The sequence below is a fragment of the Panthera uncia genome, chromosome F1 (genome assembly GCF_023721935.1).
Source record: "Panthera uncia isolate 11264 chromosome F1, Puncia_PCG_1.0, whole genome shotgun sequence".
Lineage (NCBI taxonomy): Eukaryota > Metazoa > Chordata > Mammalia > Carnivora > Felidae > Panthera > Panthera uncia.
The window spans coordinates 66,434,739-66,451,920 of NC_064813.1; the positions used below are offsets into that span (position 1 = coordinate 66,434,739).

General features: G+C 62.1%; 3 protein-coding genes across 3 annotated transcripts; 1 reads left to right on the plus strand and 2 right to left on the minus strand.

Moving 5' to 3' along the window:
• Positions 1–2,048: 2,048 nt before the first annotated feature.
• On the plus strand, positions 2,049–2,677 carry DPM3 (dolichyl-phosphate mannosyltransferase subunit 3, regulatory). The gene is made up of 2 exons (XM_049634895.1): positions 2,049–2,139; positions 2,328–2,677. The coding sequence occupies exon 2, from the start codon at positions 2,333–2,335 to the stop codon at positions 2,609–2,611; it is 279 nt and encodes a 92-aa protein (XP_049490852.1). The 5' UTR covers positions 2,049–2,139; positions 2,328–2,332; the 3' UTR covers positions 2,612–2,677.
• Positions 2,678–3,113: 436 nt separating this feature from the next.
• Positions 3,114–5,464, minus strand: SLC50A1 (solute carrier family 50 member 1). Its single transcript, XM_049634893.1, has 6 exons — positions 5,349–5,464; positions 4,974–5,051; positions 4,715–4,838; positions 3,945–4,106; positions 3,585–3,704; positions 3,114–3,500 (listed from the first exon to the last, which is right to left on the minus strand). Exons 1-6 carry the CDS (start codon positions 5,426–5,428, stop codon positions 3,399–3,401), a joined length of 666 nt encoding a protein of 221 aa, XP_049490850.1. The 5' UTR covers positions 5,429–5,464; the 3' UTR covers positions 3,114–3,398.
• A 931-nt stretch (positions 5,465–6,395) lies between these two features.
• Positions 6,396–12,119, minus strand: EFNA1 (ephrin A1). Its single transcript, XM_049634892.1, has 5 exons — positions 11,894–12,119; positions 8,557–8,852; positions 7,534–7,599; positions 7,314–7,364; positions 6,396–7,139 (listed from the first exon to the last, which is right to left on the minus strand). Exons 1-5 carry the CDS (start codon positions 11,983–11,985, stop codon positions 7,027–7,029), a joined length of 618 nt encoding a protein of 205 aa, XP_049490849.1. The 5' UTR covers positions 11,986–12,119; the 3' UTR covers positions 6,396–7,026.
• Between the last annotated feature and the right edge of the window lie 5,063 nt (positions 12,120–17,182).

Consider the following 17,182-nt stretch of genomic DNA (forward strand, 5'->3'; position numbering starts at 1 on the left):
CTCCCGTGGGTGAACAAACAGAGTTTCTGGATCTACATTGCTGATGCCCAGCCCCTGGACTGTGCCGGAAGTCGCTGTGACTAGTGAGGTCTTGAGTGACCAGTAGGATTTTGGGTGAAATTGGGAAGCAGGTGGGGTGTGGCTTTGAACTGCATACAGCAAATTGGTAAAAGTGTTTTTATTTTGTCTTGTTTACGTTAACAAAGGAATTTGCATAGTTTAAAAAGCCAACTAGTTTTACAAGGCACTTAATGCAAAATACCAGTCCCCTGTGCCCATTCTCCTGCTCACCGTACCTGCTGCCCTCTAAGTCACTGCTGGAACTCTTGGCTGCTTCCTTTGGTACACCTCCTATTTGTTAGTAATGTGCTCATATTAATATTTCTTTTCTTCCATCTTAGATCTAATTAATTGACCACCTGCCATGGATGATGAGGATATGGTTCTCTTTATTCACGACCTTTCTAATACACTCCCCTCCCCCACCCTCTCAATTCAACTATATCCCGATGTTTACTTAACTCAGTATTCAGTGTTTACATTATTAGGGCTGTGAAAATAGTCTTCACAGCTGAGTTATATAACGTCTGTACTAAGACTCTGCGAATCTGTAAAAATCTGCTTTTGTTAATTAACATCAAGGACATGAGCCTGAGAAATTTTGCTCTCTGAAATGGCTCAGTCATGAACTTTACAGTTTGAAACCAGTGAGACTGGAACACCCGCCCTGGGGGGGGGGGGGGGGGGCGGGCGCTGAGCCTGGCAGATTACTTTGACCCAGAGAAGCAGCCTCAATTTCCAACCTCTGTGCAAAGCTTCAGATCTGGGGGTCTGGACACAAATTCTACATTTCTCTTAATTATGTAGTTATCTCTTATATAATTCTCTACGATTCATTATCTTTGTTAAGGTCAGGCTTCGGGCAGGGTAAAGATAGGAGTCAGAGGCTAAAAAATTTTAGCAAAGGCTTTATTGGGAACTAAGGTCTCGGGCGAGGTTCCGTGACTCAGGGAGAAAGAGAGAGAGAGGAGTCAGGGAAGTCGCGCCCGGGTGTGGTGGGATAGGGTTTTTAAGCTGCAGCGGTTCCTGGTTTAGCTCCGGGTGGGCCTTTTTCGCGCCAGGTGGACTCAGTCCACCTCTCAGTCCAGGCTTGCTGATTCCGTCACTTACATTCACGCTTAGCCTGAACATATCAGAAACGCTGCTTCTTTAAATATTACCTGAACTCGGTCCTTTCCCATATCCTGTAATGACACTGTTGCCCCTGTATGAGGGGCCCGCAGTTCCTCCGGTGTGTGCTCTCTGGCAGCTGCGTGCTGATAACCCTAACTCTGCTCAGCTACTGTTCTGTCCAGAGAGGGCTTGGCCAGTCTCTTATCCATTCTCTTTCCTTTGTGAGTCTTTCCCCTGATGTTGATAACCGCCCGCCTTTTCTTTTACTCTATATACCTACCATGAATTCACTCTTTATGTGATGTATTCACCTTCTCTCAATACCTTAAACTCATCAGGTAATTCCTGTCCGCACACTTTTTTCCGAAAGACACCCCTCCCCATCCCGCACCCCGCCCCAGAGCCCCTCTTCCTCTAGCTAGCTCCAAGCTGCACTGGCGCTCCCTGCGTCTCTCCATTAAATTATGACCACTTCTGTTCTAACACCCATCTCACGGCATCATGGTCAGTTGCGAATGCATCTGCACTGGGGCGAGTGTCTTGACATCTCTGTTTCTCCAAAGTCTGTCGCGGTGATCAGGTAACGTTCGAGTGAAGGAAAGAATGAGTGAATAAATGGGATTTCTGTGCAGAAGTTTAAGGGGGACGAGATTACATTCCCATCTTCTTGCAAATGTTTGAAGGTGTCCTCAGCAGGACGCCAGCTTCGAGCGGGGTCCTGGGGGACAGAAGCTGCACCGAAGCCCCCGCGGACTCAGGCCACAGTCCACAGTCGGAAGCTCAGCGAAACTCGCCCTGCGCTCAGGCGGCCGCCGCGCCCCATCGCGGCCGCGAGAACTACAACTCCCAGAAGGCCGCGCGGAGGCACCGCCTAGGGGACTACAACTCCCAGAAAGCCGCGCGAACCGAGAGGCCTTCGGGACGCGGACGTCGGGGCCGCGCCGGGTTCGGGAGAAGCGGGCGGAGGTGAGTGCGGGTTGAGGGCCGAAAGCGGGGGGCGAGCCGGGCGGGCCCGGCGGCGGAGCGGCCCTGCGGCAGCTGGAACGGAGGGCGGGTGGGGGAGGACGGAGACTCGGACTCGGACGACCGGGGGGTGGGGGGGGGAGTGGGAGCGGGGCGGGAGGGAGCGTGAGCCGTGCCTTCTCTTCCCGCAGTGCCCATGACGAAGCTAGCGCAGTGGCTTTGGGGACTGGCGCTCCTGGGCTGCACCTGGGCGGCGCTGGCCACGGGAGCCCTGGGCCTGGAGCTGCCGTCGGCATGCCGGGAGGTCCTGTGGCCACTGCCGGCCTACCTGCTGGTGTCCGCCGGCTGCTACGCCCTGGGCACCGTGGGCTATCGCGTGGCCACTTTTCACGACTGCGAGGACGCCGCCCGCGAACTGCAGAGCCAGATCCAGGAGGCGCGAGCCGACTTAGCCCGCAGGGGGATGCGCTTCTGACACCCTAACCCCATTCCCACCCGACAGCCTTTCCTCCCGTCGCCCATTAAAGAGCTTATTTTCTAACTCGGTTTAGTTTGAGTGTGGACGGTGGGGCTGGGGACTCTGTGCACCCGCTGTGGAGGAGGGACATTAAGGCGAGCCACCGTCCTGAGGTCGTCTCAGCTTCATCTTCGCATCCTTGCTTGTGGTCCTCCTTTTTGCTCCAAAGGAGGCACAGACCAAAAGATCTCTCAGGAAGGACACGTCATTTCACTCTCTTGGTCCTTTCAACCTTGCTTGCCATGTCAGGAAGTACTTCCTGAAGTCTGATTTCTGTTCTTCATAGCATCCAAGCTGTGTTCTTTGAAGGTCTTCCTAGGTCTTTCCAACTTCGGGGTTCCTTCAAATACCTCTTCTGAGCCAGCCCCTACCAGTCCAAGAACAGCTGTGGGTCAAGCACCGCGTCTCTACCGTCACCAACCAGGCAGGTTGAGAATCACCAAATAGAGACTCAGCTTTGATGGGCAGGGGTAGCAAACGATTTATTTTAAGGCACATTCTAAAGATTGCACCCCAACCTCCACAATTAAAAAATATAATCTGTAAAAAATAAGTGATTCATCTCCCAAGTCCCAGCTACTATTCCAAGCAAAACACTTTCTTTGGCCCCTTAATTCTCACAGTTGTCCTTTTCTTTCCCGCAACCTCCTGCACTCATGGAGCTGGTCAGCAGAAGCAGCGGAGTCAAGGAACTGTCTTTGGTGGCAAGTTGGCATTAAGGTGCCCGGTGGTCAGGCGAACTGCGTCAGGTTTGCAGGAGCGGATAGTTCCTGTCTTGCCCCTGGGAGTACTTCCAGAAAAGCCAGAGGCGAATGAAGCTGGTGAGGATCCCCGGAAGGTTGGGCACCTGAGACCGCAAGGGTTGCTGTGAGCAGAGGAGCGGATTTTCTCCCCGGCACACCTGTCCCCCGTCCCTCTCTGTTCTGCTTACCATGATGTAGGGGTCGCGTAGCTGAAACCCATAGAGGGTCCAGGAGGCAGAGGTGAGGAGGGTGGCAATGGTGAGTGAGAAGGAGAGGCGTTGGGTTGATTTAGTCTGAATGACCTTGGCCTTCCGAAAAAGGATAAAAGACACTCCTGTCCCAGGCACATAGCAAAGCTCCTACTTGTCTAAGGATTTCCTCAGGAGAAAGGTCAAACATCCTCTCTAATCTCCGTTACCTAACCTTTGCCTCCTGCCTCCCACTCACCTACCTCTACTGCCCTGTCTTCCAGGGTTTGGGTCTTCCCTTCCTTTGGAGTGTAAGTTACGGTCTTATGTCCCCCACTTCCCCGGACAGCCCCCACTCACCAAGTCGGCCAGTGGTGACAGGTACATACTGATGGTGAAGGTACTGCAGAAGAGACCCAGCTGCTGAAGCCGGGCCTCCGGGCTGGGCACCAGGAGCCAAAAGTAGCCGAAACCCAGGACAAGGACCCCCAGCAGGGTCGCGGTCTGAAGGAGCATGGGGCGCTGCAGGGGAGAGAGCAGCCTTATGGCTAACCGTTCCAGGAGCCTGACTCCCCTGCTGGAATTGGTCCATCCTGCTCTCTGCGAGGCTCCCGTGGGGGAGCCGACCTTCATCCCGGCCTCCAGTATTGCACCCGTCACAGCCCTTTCCCCACCAGTGCTGAACACATGTCTGATCCACCCACATCACCAGTGGTTTCTATAGGAGAAGGTATCTTTTGTGTGTGTGATCTTGGTACACACAGTGGGAACTTAACACATGGTGGTGTGAGTTGGGGAGGGAGAGCTAATCAACCCATTTCTCAGCCACTGGCCCTGGCTCTCAAGGAACTATCAGAGATAACGCCCCTTCCCCTCAGTGTGTTGGGCAGCAAGTCACCCTCAGGCTAGGCAGAAACACCAGTTTGCCAGAAATGGGGCGGCGGGGGAGGAGGGGGTGCTGCTCAGTGTGTGAGTCTCAGGCTGGGCCTCACGGAGGGCTTCAAGCCTGGAGGAGCCTTCCAGGAAAAGGTGGCAGTGCCAGCCTGTCATAATCTTCTAGGAAGCAGTGTTTACCCTGCCAGCAAGGCAGGGCGTGCGGCAGAGAGGTGGGTCCAGGGGAGGGCCTCTACCTTCCGAGGGCAGTAGTGCAGATACACCGAGATATACAGGGTCTGAAGCACAGCGCCCGTGGCGTTGACGAAGATTAGGGTCCCGTCACCCTTCAAGGCCCCGTAACTCAGCCAGCTCAGGTTGCTGCAGGGTGGACAGGAGGGCCATTCCCCACGGAGGTGAGGATGGGAGGGGGACCCCAGGGGCCCCTACAACGTTCTTCCTCCCCCTCCCCCTCCCTCAGACAGCCTTTCCCGCCGCAAACGTCGCCCCTCTCACTTGATGTCCGTGGTGAGAAAGGGCAGGAACTGGACACTGTCCACGCTCCGGGTCATCCGCATGTGCCTGAGGTCCGAGCTGTAACGGGGCCCCGAAAGCAGGGGTGAGAGACGGGAAGGGAGAAGCAGCCTGCTGGGGAATCTAGACCCCCGATGCCTGTCGTCCCCGGACCACTGCAGGTCCCGGCCCCACCCTCAGCTCTCTGGACTCTCCCTCAAGTGCCCAGCCTCGCCCTTGGGCCCCGGATCCCTCAACCCGAATCCACTTTGACCCGGGTTTCGGACGCAGCTTGGGGCTGCAGCCACGTCTCTGTCCCCTCTCTGTCCCTTCCTGGCTTCCAGGTCCTGCCCCAGCCTAGCCCGGCCGCGCTCTCACAGGCCGGTGGAGTACATGATGAGGGTGAAGAGCACGCAAGCTCCGGAAAGGAGCGAGTCGGCGACGCCGCCCGCCTCCATCTCCCCCTGGGTCGGATCTTGAGCCCCGCGCGACCGTCAACTAGCTGGGCCGGCAGCCCGCGCCGCCGGAGCCCCGCCCCTGCCCCCGGGGCCCCGCCCTCGCGCGGCGCCGTGCGCCGGAAATGGGTCGGCAGCCCCGCCCGCTCCAGCGGCGCGTCGGAACTGGGCCCCGCCCCCCGAGCGCCAGGCCCCGCCCCTGCTGGCCTGCTCCGAAGCCGTCCTCCGGGTCACGCGGGTGACGGCGGGTCCCGCCGGTCGCGCTCGGCCTGCCGCTCGGCCTGCCCCTCGGCCCGCCCGGACCCCAGCCTCCACCCTCTTGCCGACGTGGCCGACCTCAAATCAAAGCTTCTGGGCCCTTCCCGCCCGGAGCTCCGGCTCACAACCGCAGCTGCCCAGGGCTTGAGAGGTTTCCCCCTTTGTTGAAGCCTCTTCCCAGGGTCTCCCCTCCATGAGTGGGCTTGCCGGGAATCACCGGTCTGTCAGGCGCCCTCGCCTTCAGCCACACGGCCAACCTTGCGTGATGTGGCCCACCCGCCCAAGCGCCCGTCACCGACCCCCTAGGCCAACCCACAGGAACTTTCCTGCGGCCTCCCACGTCCCGCTGCTTGGGCTGTGCTGGGCTGTGCTGGGCTGTGCGCCCAGGCCGCGTTCCCCCCGAGCACCCACCTGCACCAGCACCCGCACGGTTCCTGCCAAACCCCAGAGCCTCGGGAGCGCGAGGGGGCAGGGGATGGGAAGAACTTCCAGAGTGAAGTGCAGCCCGGAGCCCCATAAAATCCTCAGACGGGGAAGCACCCCACCCTCTGGTGACGGTGGGGGGGTCCTAAGTTAGGACGGAGGAGCAGAGAAGTATGTCCAAATAAACACGTTGTTTTATTATTTGTATAAAAAAAGTCCAGTTGTAGAAATCAGCACAGACACACATCAAGTTTATATACAGATCCTGTCCACGTGGGCCCTGCCCCTACACCTAAACTCTAGACACAGGTTGGCACAGCCCCCCTGCTGGCACAGCTCTGCGGAGTGCTACCCTCAGATGGGAGAGGACGGGGCGCAGTGCCTGGCTGCAGCCCTCTCCCCGGCAGCTCCAAAGACTTCCGGAAGTCTTGGGGAGGTGCTGGATCAGCCCAAGCGCGCTGCCTCTCCCATCTCTGGTTCCCAGGCATGAAACTGTCTCACACTCCTCCTGCAGCCAGTGCCTCTGGGCATCCTGGCTCTCTCTGGAGGGGCATCTTTGCCAAGCTCAGTGTCCATCTGTATGACCGCAGGCTCCCTCCAGCTCGGCCTTCTCAAGAGGCCACATCTTGCACAGCTTGTTCCTTTGGCTTGAGGGCAGAAATGGTGGGGGAAGGCCTATCCCCACTCCCCTGTCCATCCCTCGAGGTGGAGGCAGTGATGGCACTACCAGGCTTGCCGACCCCCTTTGGGTTGAAACTCTTGATACCCGTTTTGAGGCTGCTGGATGGCAGCTTGTGCATGTGGTGGGAATGGTTCCCAGGAGGACTGGGGCCGTGGGAGGGGTCCCCGAACAGGTGAGGGTGCCCATCCTGCCTCCTCGGCCCAGTTCTAAATCCTCAGGCCAGGTGTGGCCTATGTCTTCATGGGGTTTGCAGCAGCAGGAGCGGCAGAAGCAGCACAGCCCAGGCAAGTGGGAAGAGGCGGGGAGCAGCGCTGTGCCCGATGCTGTGTAGGACCTGTACCTCTGGGTCATCTGCAAGACGAGAGGGCGGAAGCCCCCAAGGTGAGTGGCCCTACTGCTGGCTCTGGCCCTCAGCTCAGCACGGTCTCCCCAGCCCCTGCCTGGCAAGGAAGCCACGTCCTGTACCCAACCTCTTTAAGCAGACCCCCCTCTGTGCCCCAGGCCCAATTTTCTCTGGCTACGTACCTGCTGGAAGTCTCTTCTCCTGTGGGTTGACATGGGCCTGAGGACTGGGAGCTGAAAGGCAAGGGTGGTAGTGGGTCAGGTGCCATGCCGGGGTGGGAGGGCGGGGCTCACGCGCGGCGGCCGGCTGGGCCGTTGGTGGCACTTCCCTGCCATCCCGGCTCACTAGCCCAGGATCAGCAAAGAGGTGCGGGAAGGAGGCCCACAGGGCTCTGACACTCACTGATTTTGCCACTGACGATCACCTTCAACCTCAAGCACTGGTCTTCCTGGTGGTGGATGGGTTTGGCTGCAAGATAAACCCACAGAGTGTTAAGGGAGGAACCTCTGTCGGAAGAAATCACAAGTGCAAACTTCTCCGCCTCTTTTCCCCGGCCCCGCTCATTCAGACCCCTCTCTTCCCGCTCATCTTTCATTCCCACCTTCCTTCCTTTGCCCGCTTTCTGCTTCCCGCTCAACCTCCCATTGTCTGGGATGACCCTTGGCTTTGGAGGCGGTGCTTAAAAGGAGCGCAGCCTTTCCCTCACGGCTCCCAGCCTGGAGTTGGCCGAGGCCTTCACAATATGCTCCCCTGCCTGATATTCTCCCTGTCCAGGCCCCAGTGACGAGGCGAGGCCTGGATCCATTCTACACACAGCTGATTTGCTAACTCTCGAATCCACCAGTGCCTCTCCAGCGCCTTCGGCAGAGTGCAAACTCCTTAGCACTTCCTAGGCCGCCACGACATGTGGTGTGTGCCCTGTCCCCTGCACCCCTCCACGCCTACCTCTCCCCACGTGCAGTGCCCCCCCCTACTCCAGACTCGACTACATGGCGTTCCCTGAAGGTCTCCTGCACCCGTTGCACGTGTCCCCTCGTGCCCGGCCAACTCCTCGGCTTGTCCTAAGCTCTTGGGTCCTCGTCCCCAGGAACCCTTCTCTGAGCCTCCTGAGCCTGGCGGGCACCCAGGTCGTTTTCCCAAGGCCCCCGTGCCCACATCTTCACATCACATCGTTCTAACGGTCCGTTCACCTATGCATGTTGCTTTCCAGCTTTCCGGGCTACAGGGACCCTGTAGTGTTTTATTGACCTCTGTGCCTGCGGTGCCAGGCAGAGTGCCCAGTACACAGAAGCTCATACCACGTGTGTAACGTGAGTGGATTAAAACAATTCCGGATCGGAAGGGCCGTGTGTGGCTTCGTACTGAGCACGTGCATCACACCTGCTGCGTCCCCGTGTGGCCCGTGTGCGCGCCCCGGGGACTCACAGATGTAGTAGTAGCTGTGTCCCTCTTTGAACTCCTTGCCCAGGGTGAAGGGCGTGAAGCGCTGGAACTTCTCCGACAGCTTCTCCGGGCCGTGCCTGGCGCTCGGCTGGTTGCACTGCCAGCGGACCTGGTCCCTGGACTGGGGTTGGCACAGCTGGTACTGCTCACGCTCCACCAGATACAGGGTGTACCGCTCCATGGCGGCAGCCGCCACAGTGTCGTCCTCGTAATGCGGGCAGATGATGTCCAGGTAGTCATTGAGCCGGACGTGTACTGTGTAGTCCTCGCTCCGGAACCTGTTCCCGGGAGGCAACAGACGGTCACTCAGAGGCCAGGCTCCGGGCCAGAGCCGCGGGCCTGCGAGCAGCTACCCGGCCCCCCACGGAGATTTCTGAACAGCCTCAACTCCCAGTATTTTCTGACCTTGACCTCTTCAGTGTCTTCTCGCCATCTTCGAACGTGCCACCCCCCCTCACTGCGTCCGTCCTCTAAATTGCATCCGCCTGGCATCCTTCAGGTGCCCGACCACTTCCCGTAACCCCCGGGGGTTCGCCCAAGGAAGGGCTTCTGAGTGTGTCCCCGGCTCGCTCACCACTTCCCCAAATCCGTGCTCCCGGCTGCTCTTCTCCAGCCCCGTCTGGGACCCAGCCCGCGACGCCCTCCCGTCGGGAGAGCCGCGCTCAGCCCCCAGCACACCTGCGGCGGGGCCGCCCGCGCCCTCGCCCGTGCCCCCGGGGCGCGTTCACACTCGTCGGCTTCACTTCCGCCCCCGGCACACCAGGCCGGCACACACTCCCGGATACGCCACTCTAGCGCCTCCTTGTCCGCTCCTCCCAAAGCATCCCAGGCCTCCCCGTCCATCGCCAAAGCCACGCTCGCACCTCCGCGGAAGGAGCTCCAGAAACGCCGGAGCTCTCGGCCCGGCGGAGGCCGCCCCAGGTGCGGCCAGCGCCCTCCCCGGGGCCCCAGCGGCTCCGGCCCGGCTCCGCCCTCCGGCCCCAGACACCTGGCTCCAGGCGCCGCGGGGCGGGGTCCGGGGGGAGGAGGGGCCTCCCCCCGCCCCCCCGCCCCCCCCCCCGCGAGCCGGTCGGCCCCTCCGGATTCCCCCGGCGCGGCCGGCCGCCAACGCGCTTCAAACCCGGGCCCCGGCACGGGTGGGGGAGGGGCAAGAGCTCGGCAGAGCGGCCTGGTCGGGGTGGGGGGGGGTGGGGGTGGCACCCCCTGCCCGGTCGGCGGGCGCCCTCGGAGGCCCGGCCTGGGGGCGGCGAGCACCCGGGCCCCTCCCCCACCGGGGAGGGGGAGGAGGAGAGCGCCAGTGAGGGAGAGGCTTTTAAAATTCCTCTCTGGAGAGATAAACATAGAAGCCATTTCAGAACAGGTATTTCAGCTCTGGGCCTGGCGTCTTTCCCCCATTCCCGTGACGGGCACTGACTCATTCCTCTTCCACCTCCGCCACCCGCCCCAGCACTCCTGAGAACCTGTGAAAATCTACCTGGTCAGAGGCGGCCGGCCCCCAGGACCTCAGGGCCAGGGCTCGCCCCGGGCACAGTCCTCCAGGCCCGGGAAGCCGGCGCCGGCCCCTCCAGCGCCCAGGAGCCCAGCGCCCGGCTCGCAGCAGCCCCGCCCTCCTCCCCACGCGGCCCTCCCGCCCGGGGCCTGGAGATCCCGCTCCGGCCCACCGCCCTGAGTCACCCAAGCCAGCCCCACACCCACCCAGCTCAGGGCCACCTCGTCTGTGCCTGCCAGCCGGGCCTGGCTCGGCCCCTGTGCACTCCACTCTGGCTGGTTTCTCTTTAGTCCTGGGTATGGGAGGGTGTGTGTGTGTGTGTGTGTGTGTGTGTGGCCAGATGGACAGGGCAGAAGCTGTGCTTGGTGGGGGCACCCATTATCCCCCTCCTGGGGGTGCAATCTGTTCCACTTAGCACTCCTTCGACTCTGGCTCTCCGTCTGGGAAAGGGGGGCAAGCGGCGTCAGGGAAGGCGGGGAGGGGGGGCAAGGAAGAGGCTCCTTCCTGAAAGAGAGGAAACCTGGGAGCTTGGGAACGGAAAAGGCCAGGGTCCCCCCCTCCCTACTCATGGCTTCCTGTCCCCTCCTCCTCCTTCAGCCAACACCTGGCATGGGCATAAACAGGGACTTTGCTCTCTCCCACTAGGGCGAGACTGGGTCAAGGCAGTACAGAGCAGGCAGGTGGGAGAAGCAGCGGGTGGGGAGGGCGGACATTAGGGCTGCCCCTGATGCCGAAGGGCAAGAGGGCATTGCCTCCTGGGCTTGGCAGCAGCTGGCAGTTCCCTCCTGCCCCACAAGCCACAGCCTACAGACCCCCCACCAGGCAGCACTGCCACAGGGTCAGAGGAAGCTGGCACCACGGATTTCTCCAGCGGAGTGGGGGGGCGGGCATGCAAGGGCTGGGGGTGGCCAAGCTGAGCGTTTATCCTGACCGGAGCTGCCCAGCCCTCCTCCCCCTGCTCCGCCCTACCCACCTCTTGTGTTTTCCCACAAATATTGTTCCCGTAACTTCAGAAAACTCAAGGGCAAGAACAAAGGGTCCAATGGGGCTTCTCCCTCCCAGGGCCATTTGCCTCCTAGCCCTAAACCTGCCCAGGATGAGTTAACTCCTTCCTGCCCAGAGCCCCAAGTAACCCTTTTAACCCCTTCCATTCCTTCTGAACCTTTCCCATGACCTCCCTCCTCCCGTCTCTTAATCTCATAAACAGGTGACTCCCTCAGCCTACTACACAAGGCATGCGCCCCACTCATGCCACCTCAAAGGTTCCCTGGTGTGTGGAGGGGAGCTTTCCAGGGTCATCCTAAATACGGAGTGCACAAGCTTGAAGCCAGAAGGCCAGGCCCCTCCTGAGGGGTCCTTCCAGGATTACAGTGAACATTCTGCTTACTCCCCATGTCACATCAGGCACCTATCTGTGTGGGCAGACGTCCAAGCGACAAGAGGCACAGAGGCTTTTGTCGTGGAAGGGCCTAGAACGAGAGCCGTCGGCGCCAGGGAGGGTGGTCCAGGCTGGAGGCAGGAAGTGTTCAGCAAGGGTCCCTCACTTCAGAGTTAACAGGGGGCCAGGGGGGTGGAAAGGAAGGGCAGAGATAACCCAGTGCAAGTAACTGGCAGGCAGGCTCCTGCCCAGGGCTGGGGTACTCCTAGTTATGTCCCAGTTACCGGGGAGAAGCGAGGGGAAGAAACTCCACGGGATCCCTCCCGCCTCTGGTCACGGCCCCAAGACTCAGGTCGGGGGCTGGCCGGGACAGTTAACCGGGCCACGGTGGGGGTGGGGGTGGGCAGTGCCAGCCGGGCGCCCGGGCTGCCGGGCGGAGACTCGGGGCTTACTTGGGGTTTGAACTGTTCCAGAAGACGGTGTGGCGGTCAGCAGCGGCCAGACTGCAGCACAGGCCCAAGAGCGGGGCCCAGAGGAACTCCATAGCGGGGGGCCTGGCCAGGCCGGGCGAGGACGAGGGGCTCCTCGGGGTCCGGGTTCCCGCGGGCTGTCTCGGCGGCGCAGTCGGCACCGCGCACAGCTCTGGCCCCTCCGCCCGGCGACTCCGCCTTTTGGGCCGGCGCCGCCCGCCACCCCGCCCCGCCCCCGCCCCCGCCCCGCCCCGCCCGGCGCGCGGCTGCCCCGGGGCTTGGGGGCTGGGAGGTGGAGGAGGGGAGGGGAGGGGAGGGGAGGGCAGGGGAGCGGAGCGGGACTCGTGCCTCGGCCGCGACGAAGGTGCCGCGTGCCGCGAGTCCGCTCGCCTGTGGGTGTGCGTGCGGGCCCGCGGGCCGTGCGGGGCGCTCGGTGGCGCGCGGGAGACGGGCTCCAACGGCACGTGCAGGACTGCGAGCGCGCGGCGCGGGACCCGGTCGGGCTGCGCCGCGCGCGGGTCCTGCGGGGCGCGAGGTCGCGGACAGGGCCCGCGCCTTCCCCGAGCCCAGCACACCCAGGCTCGGGCGCCCGCGATCCCACTCTCCTCCCACCCGCCTTTCCCGGACTCCGCGCTCGGCTGCTCCTCCCTACGCACGCGGCTGTTTGTTTTTGTTGGGTTTGTCAATGTTGTCTTTGTTCGCGAGATGGTGTCATCGCCTAGATGCCGGGAATAAAGCGCGACCCTGTGTGATCGGGTGTGTAACGTGTGCGGCTGGGGCCAAGGGCGCCCCTGCCCGTCTCCGCCAGTGACAGGGAGGGACACCCGGGCTCCTGGGTCCCAGGGGCGCCCTCTCTTGTTTCTAGTTGGCCAAAGGGCACTACTGACGTGTTCGTGAGTGCGCGCGCGCGCGTGTGCGCCAACACACGTGTGTGCCGTGCGAACGGGCTTTGGATACGGACTGTGAGAATCTGGGCATTCCCAAAGTGTGACAAACCGCAAGCCCGCATGTGCATCTGGCACGCGTCAATACGTGTGATGGCGCGCGAGTGTGAAGGCATCTGTGGGTAGCTCCGCAGCCGTGTGTGCAGCTCCGGCGTGAGTGTGCAAGTGTTAGTGAACCGCGTGTGAAGAGAGGCGGCCGTGGGGAGGGGCGGGGGCTTGCACGGCGGGCCCCTCCCCCTCGCCCGGCGCCCGGCCCCGCCGGACGCGGCCCCCCGGGGCCCTTGTCCCCGCCGGGATCTGCCGCCGGCCGGAGCAGGGCTGGCGCCAGGGCGGGCAGGTGTTTGCTGAGGCTCGAGTGCGCGTCCGGGGCGGGGGGCCCGACGCTGCGTGCCTGCGCGCCTTCGGCGGCTCCCGCGTGTGACTGCGGGGCTGTGTGCGCGCGCGGCTGGCGTTGCGAGCGTGGGCGCCTCCCCGGCCGGCCCGTCCCCGCCGCCGCGCGTCGCGGGAAGCCGGCTCCCGGCCGGCTCGGACGCAGTTCCGGGGTTCCGAGGCCGTTTCGGCCTCTTCTTTTACGGCCGGGCCCGGCGACAGCGCCTGTAATTACGCGGGGCCGGGACGCCGCGGCCAGTCCGGCGCTGGCCCCGCCGGGGAGGAGCCTGGGGCGGGGAGAGCCGGGCCCGCCTCCTCCTCCCACCCCCCACCCCGCTCCCCCGCCCCGACGGCCGCAGGCGGCGGGAGGCGAGACCCCCCGCGCGGACCGTAAACACTTCCCGAGCGTAGCCGCGTGGCTCTGCGTACGCCCCGCCCCCGCCCCGGGCGGCGGTCCAGCCCCGCGGCTGCAGACGTGCAGCGCGTCGCTGCTGCGGGGCCGAAGTCCACCCGCCCGCCCGCCCGCCGGCCCCCCGGCGGCGCCTCCCGCGCGCTTGGCTCACCTGGGAGGACCCCTGGGAGGAGCCCTGGGCGTGGGCCTCCCGCGTGCCCCCGGCGAGAGCAGCCGGCCCCTGCCCGGTGCCCCCGAGCACCGCAGCTCCGCGAGCGCGGGCTTTGCCAGTCCCCCGCGGCGTCGGCAGCGCCTCGCCGGGCACCCGGCACACGTGGCACACAGTCACTACGTGTGTGCGGAGGGAGGGGAGTCCCCGCCGCGGGAGGTGCGGCCCTTCTGCGGGCTCCCCGCTCTGAAAAGCAGCCCGGGGAGGGGGAGGGGCGGCGGCTCTGCAGAGACGGTGGCCCAGGTTGCCCACCGCCGGGGCCGGGCCGGGAACGTGTGAGGTCCCTGCGCTGCGCCGCCCGGCCGGGCAGGTTCGGGCGAGCTCAGCCCAGCCCGGCGGGGCCACGTCCGTTCGCTCTCTGCGCGCGTCTAGGGCTGGGGCGGGGCGGGGGCGAGCCGGCTGGAGAAGGGCGGGGGGCCTTCCCGGCTCGGCGCTGTCCCCAACATTCCCACTCCAGGTTGTGGTCCCTGGCACTGTTCGATCCATGTATTGTGCGTCGGGGGTCGCTTGTCAGACCTGGAGGGGCGCTCAGGGGCCGGGCGTTGTTATTTATGGGCACCGAGGGTGACGGTGGGGCTAAGACAGAACCCCTGCCCTCGGGAAGCCCCCGGACCAGTAGGGGATACAGACGAGCCACCGTTCGTACAAGCTGGCTAGTTTGCTGTAGGTGCTGTGGCCCAGGCGGCAGTCCCGCCCGCCGCGCCCCTCGCCCGCCCCGCCACCCCTAGAGCCGCGGCGACGCCTGCTGGACGGAGAGGGGGGCTGCAGGCACCGTGCGATCCAGACGCAGACCACACCGGGCACTTCCGCTCTGAGACTCGGCTTCCTCCGGTCCCCTCCCCGTCCCAGCCCCAGCCTGCCCAGGCGGCGCTCCTCCGGGCTCCTGCTTTGGACTACCTCTCACCGCTGACTTATGCGTCTGTGTTGGCTCTCGGCACCGCCACCCCCAGGCAAACATCTGGGCTCAGTGGCGGGAGCTGTCTGAGGTGGCTGTCTGTCTGTCTGTCTGTCTGCCTGTCTGGGAAATTCCCCTAGTGAGTCCTTTGTGGGAATTCCCGAGGGACAGGGTTAGCCTTCCGAGTGCCCTAGGAGAGCCCGGCCTCTGGGAGACGTGCTATCCACCTGTGAGGGCGGGGCGCTGCCCTCCTGCGGGCGCCAGTTTCCAGGTCTGGACCAGGCAGAGAGTGATTGCCACTCCCTTGCCCAGCGCCCTGTGGTTGGAGGTGGGGAAGGCCAAGGCCAGTGTCCTGGGGCACTGTCTAACCCCAGCAGCCCCTGAGGGCATCTCTGGACAATGGGGTGAGGTGGGAGGGGATTCCCTGGTGAGTCCTGGGCCCAGAGCAGCCTCTGCTCTGTGTTCTTTTGGAAAATACAGCGTATGTTTCCCACTTTATTAGTGACGTGAGCAGTTTTTCACAAGTTGGAAAATAGAGAACAGGAGTACAGAGGGGTGGGGCCTGCCAGCCGCCCCTGGGCTGACACCTTCGTCCCTTGCCTGCCAGCCTTTTGCTTGAGATTTTGTTTGCTTGCTGTTAGCTAGTGTGATAAGTATGACTCATTTCTGCTGTGTCCTTCTTTTTGCCTTTTAACTTCCATCTTATACTCTTTGTAAACAGCATTTTTAATGGCAGCGTAAGTGTCTCTCAGAGTTTGCCACTGTAAAGAGGAGGGGCAGAAATAAATAACAGCATCCACAGGCACACACTCAAGCACTCCTCAGTTGCTAAGCAGGGCTGATTGCTTCTTGGAACTTACAAACAACCCTGACATTGACTTTCAGTCAGCAAGCATGTATGGAGCGCCCGCTCTGGCCTGGGCCCTGGTTTAGGGCTGGGGGCTTCGTGCAGGACAGTAGGCGAGGGGCTCACATTGTAGATGAACTCGACATCTGCTTCCTTCGATTTTGGAGAATTTTCATGTTGCCACACGGAAGCCAGATTCTTCTGACCACTGGTCCAGTTCTCTCCCTGAGGGCGCAGGTGGCCAGAACCTGGTAGATCTGTCCCCTGGGGATTTTCCAACTCCAGAGGGGGGCCAGGCTCAGAGAGAAGGTGGAATTCTTCCCCTGGGAGTCCCCTCTGGGGAGAGGAGGTGGGGCAGGACAGGGCGTAGAAGGTAGTCGGGGCCTGGGCAGTGCTAAGAAGGATGGGATCCTGGCTTCTGCACAGAAAGCAGAAACACCAGGAGGCATTGTGTACAGGTGCCTCTTGCACCAAAAACTGACTAATCACTCCCGTCACTGTCCTGGGAGGCCCTGGGGACTCTGAGGTATATCCTTGCCCTAAAGTAATCTAGTCTCTTGGCAAATACGTAATTAGAATATAAGATAAGAGTTATAATAGAGGCATAAGAGACAACAGGCTGTGGGCTCAGCGAGGAAGGAATGTTTACTTGGGATGAGGGGGCCTTCACAGAGGAGGGGATACTTGAAATGGGTTTTGGAAGGTGAGTAGGCATACACATCGAGAGAGGAGGGCGCAGGCAGAGGGGTGGGAGGCTGTGCAGGAGCACTCCGAGGGAGCTACAAGTACAGAATGGGTCTGGGGGTGTGACAGGAGGTGAGAACAGGAGGTGGTTTGGGGGCCACATTGCCAAGGTCATTGAGTCCAGGCTTGGGATTTTGACATCGTTCTGTGGCTCACTGATACTTGAATAGAGCACTAGGATTTGTATTTTAGAATGTGGGTCAAGGAGGGGGAGCTGGGGGGGGGGTGGCTAGCTCCCGTGGGAGTGTGCGGGGCCAGGGGACGGGTTAGATGTTGCTGGAGGAGAGCCGAGCCCCAGGCACGGGCAGGGAGGAGGCTGGGGGTGGGGGGGCAGAAACGCCGCTTCTGCGTAGGGAATGCAGGACAGGAACAGACCTGGGGGGCAAACCAAGTACCGGTTTAAACAGGAGGTTTATGTTTCCCGAAGCACAGAGCGCTCTGGAAGCAGGATGGCCACTCGTCCGTGTGGTCATGGAGCCAGTCCCCTCTGCTTGTCCACTTTGCCGCCCTCAGCACCCTGGTCACAAGGTGGTGGCCTCGGCCACAGAGCTACATGCCCGAGGTGGGAGGGGTGGGGGTGTGAGGTCTTCTCCTTTTAAAGGCCTCTTTTTATCTGGTAAGGAAATCTTTTCTAGCAACTTCCTAGACCGATTAGCCTCAGGGGAAAAAACTGGCTCAGTGTTCAGGGCCCGCCCTACACCTTCCAGGGAGGGGAAGGGACGCTCTGTCTGGGGCTGGGGCCCACCTCCCCCACATGGGGCCTACTCTGCTCCCAGTAGAAACCTGTTAGCCTGGGGGAGGGGTGGGCACCGAACAGAGCCCCGTGCCCCTCTGGGACTTCCACGGGAGGGT

Bases quoted from the DNA above. Each gene is read 5' to 3' on its own strand.
- SLC50A1 (XM_049634893.1), bottom strand. From the start codon at position 5,428: ATGGAGGCGGGCGGCGTCGCCGACTCGCTCCTTTCCGGAGCTTGCGTG. The intron at 4,107-4,714 runs GTAGAGGCCCTC...TCTCCCCTGCAG, and splicing joins TGCACTACTGCCCTCGGAAG to CGCCCCATGCTCCTTCAGAC. The intron at 3,501-3,584 runs GTAAGCAGAACA...TTGCGGTCTCAG, and splicing joins TACGCGACCCCTACATCATG to GTGCCCAACCTTCCGGGGAT.
- DPM3 (XM_049634895.1), top strand. From the start codon at position 2,333: ATGACGAAGCTAGCGCAGTGGCTTTGGGGACTGGCGCTCCTGGGCTGC.
- EFNA1 (XM_049634892.1), bottom strand. From the start codon at position 11,985: ATGGAGTTCCTCTGGGCCCCGCTCTTGGGCCTGTGCTGCAGTCTGGCC. The intron at 8,853-11,893 runs GTAAGCCCCGAG...TCCCGGGAACAG, and splicing joins TGGAACAGTTCAAACCCCAA to GTTCCGGAGCGAGGACTACA. The intron at 7,600-8,556 runs GTGAGTCCCCGG...TTTATCTTGCAG, and splicing joins ACACAGCTACTACTACATCT to CCAAACCCATCCACCACCAG.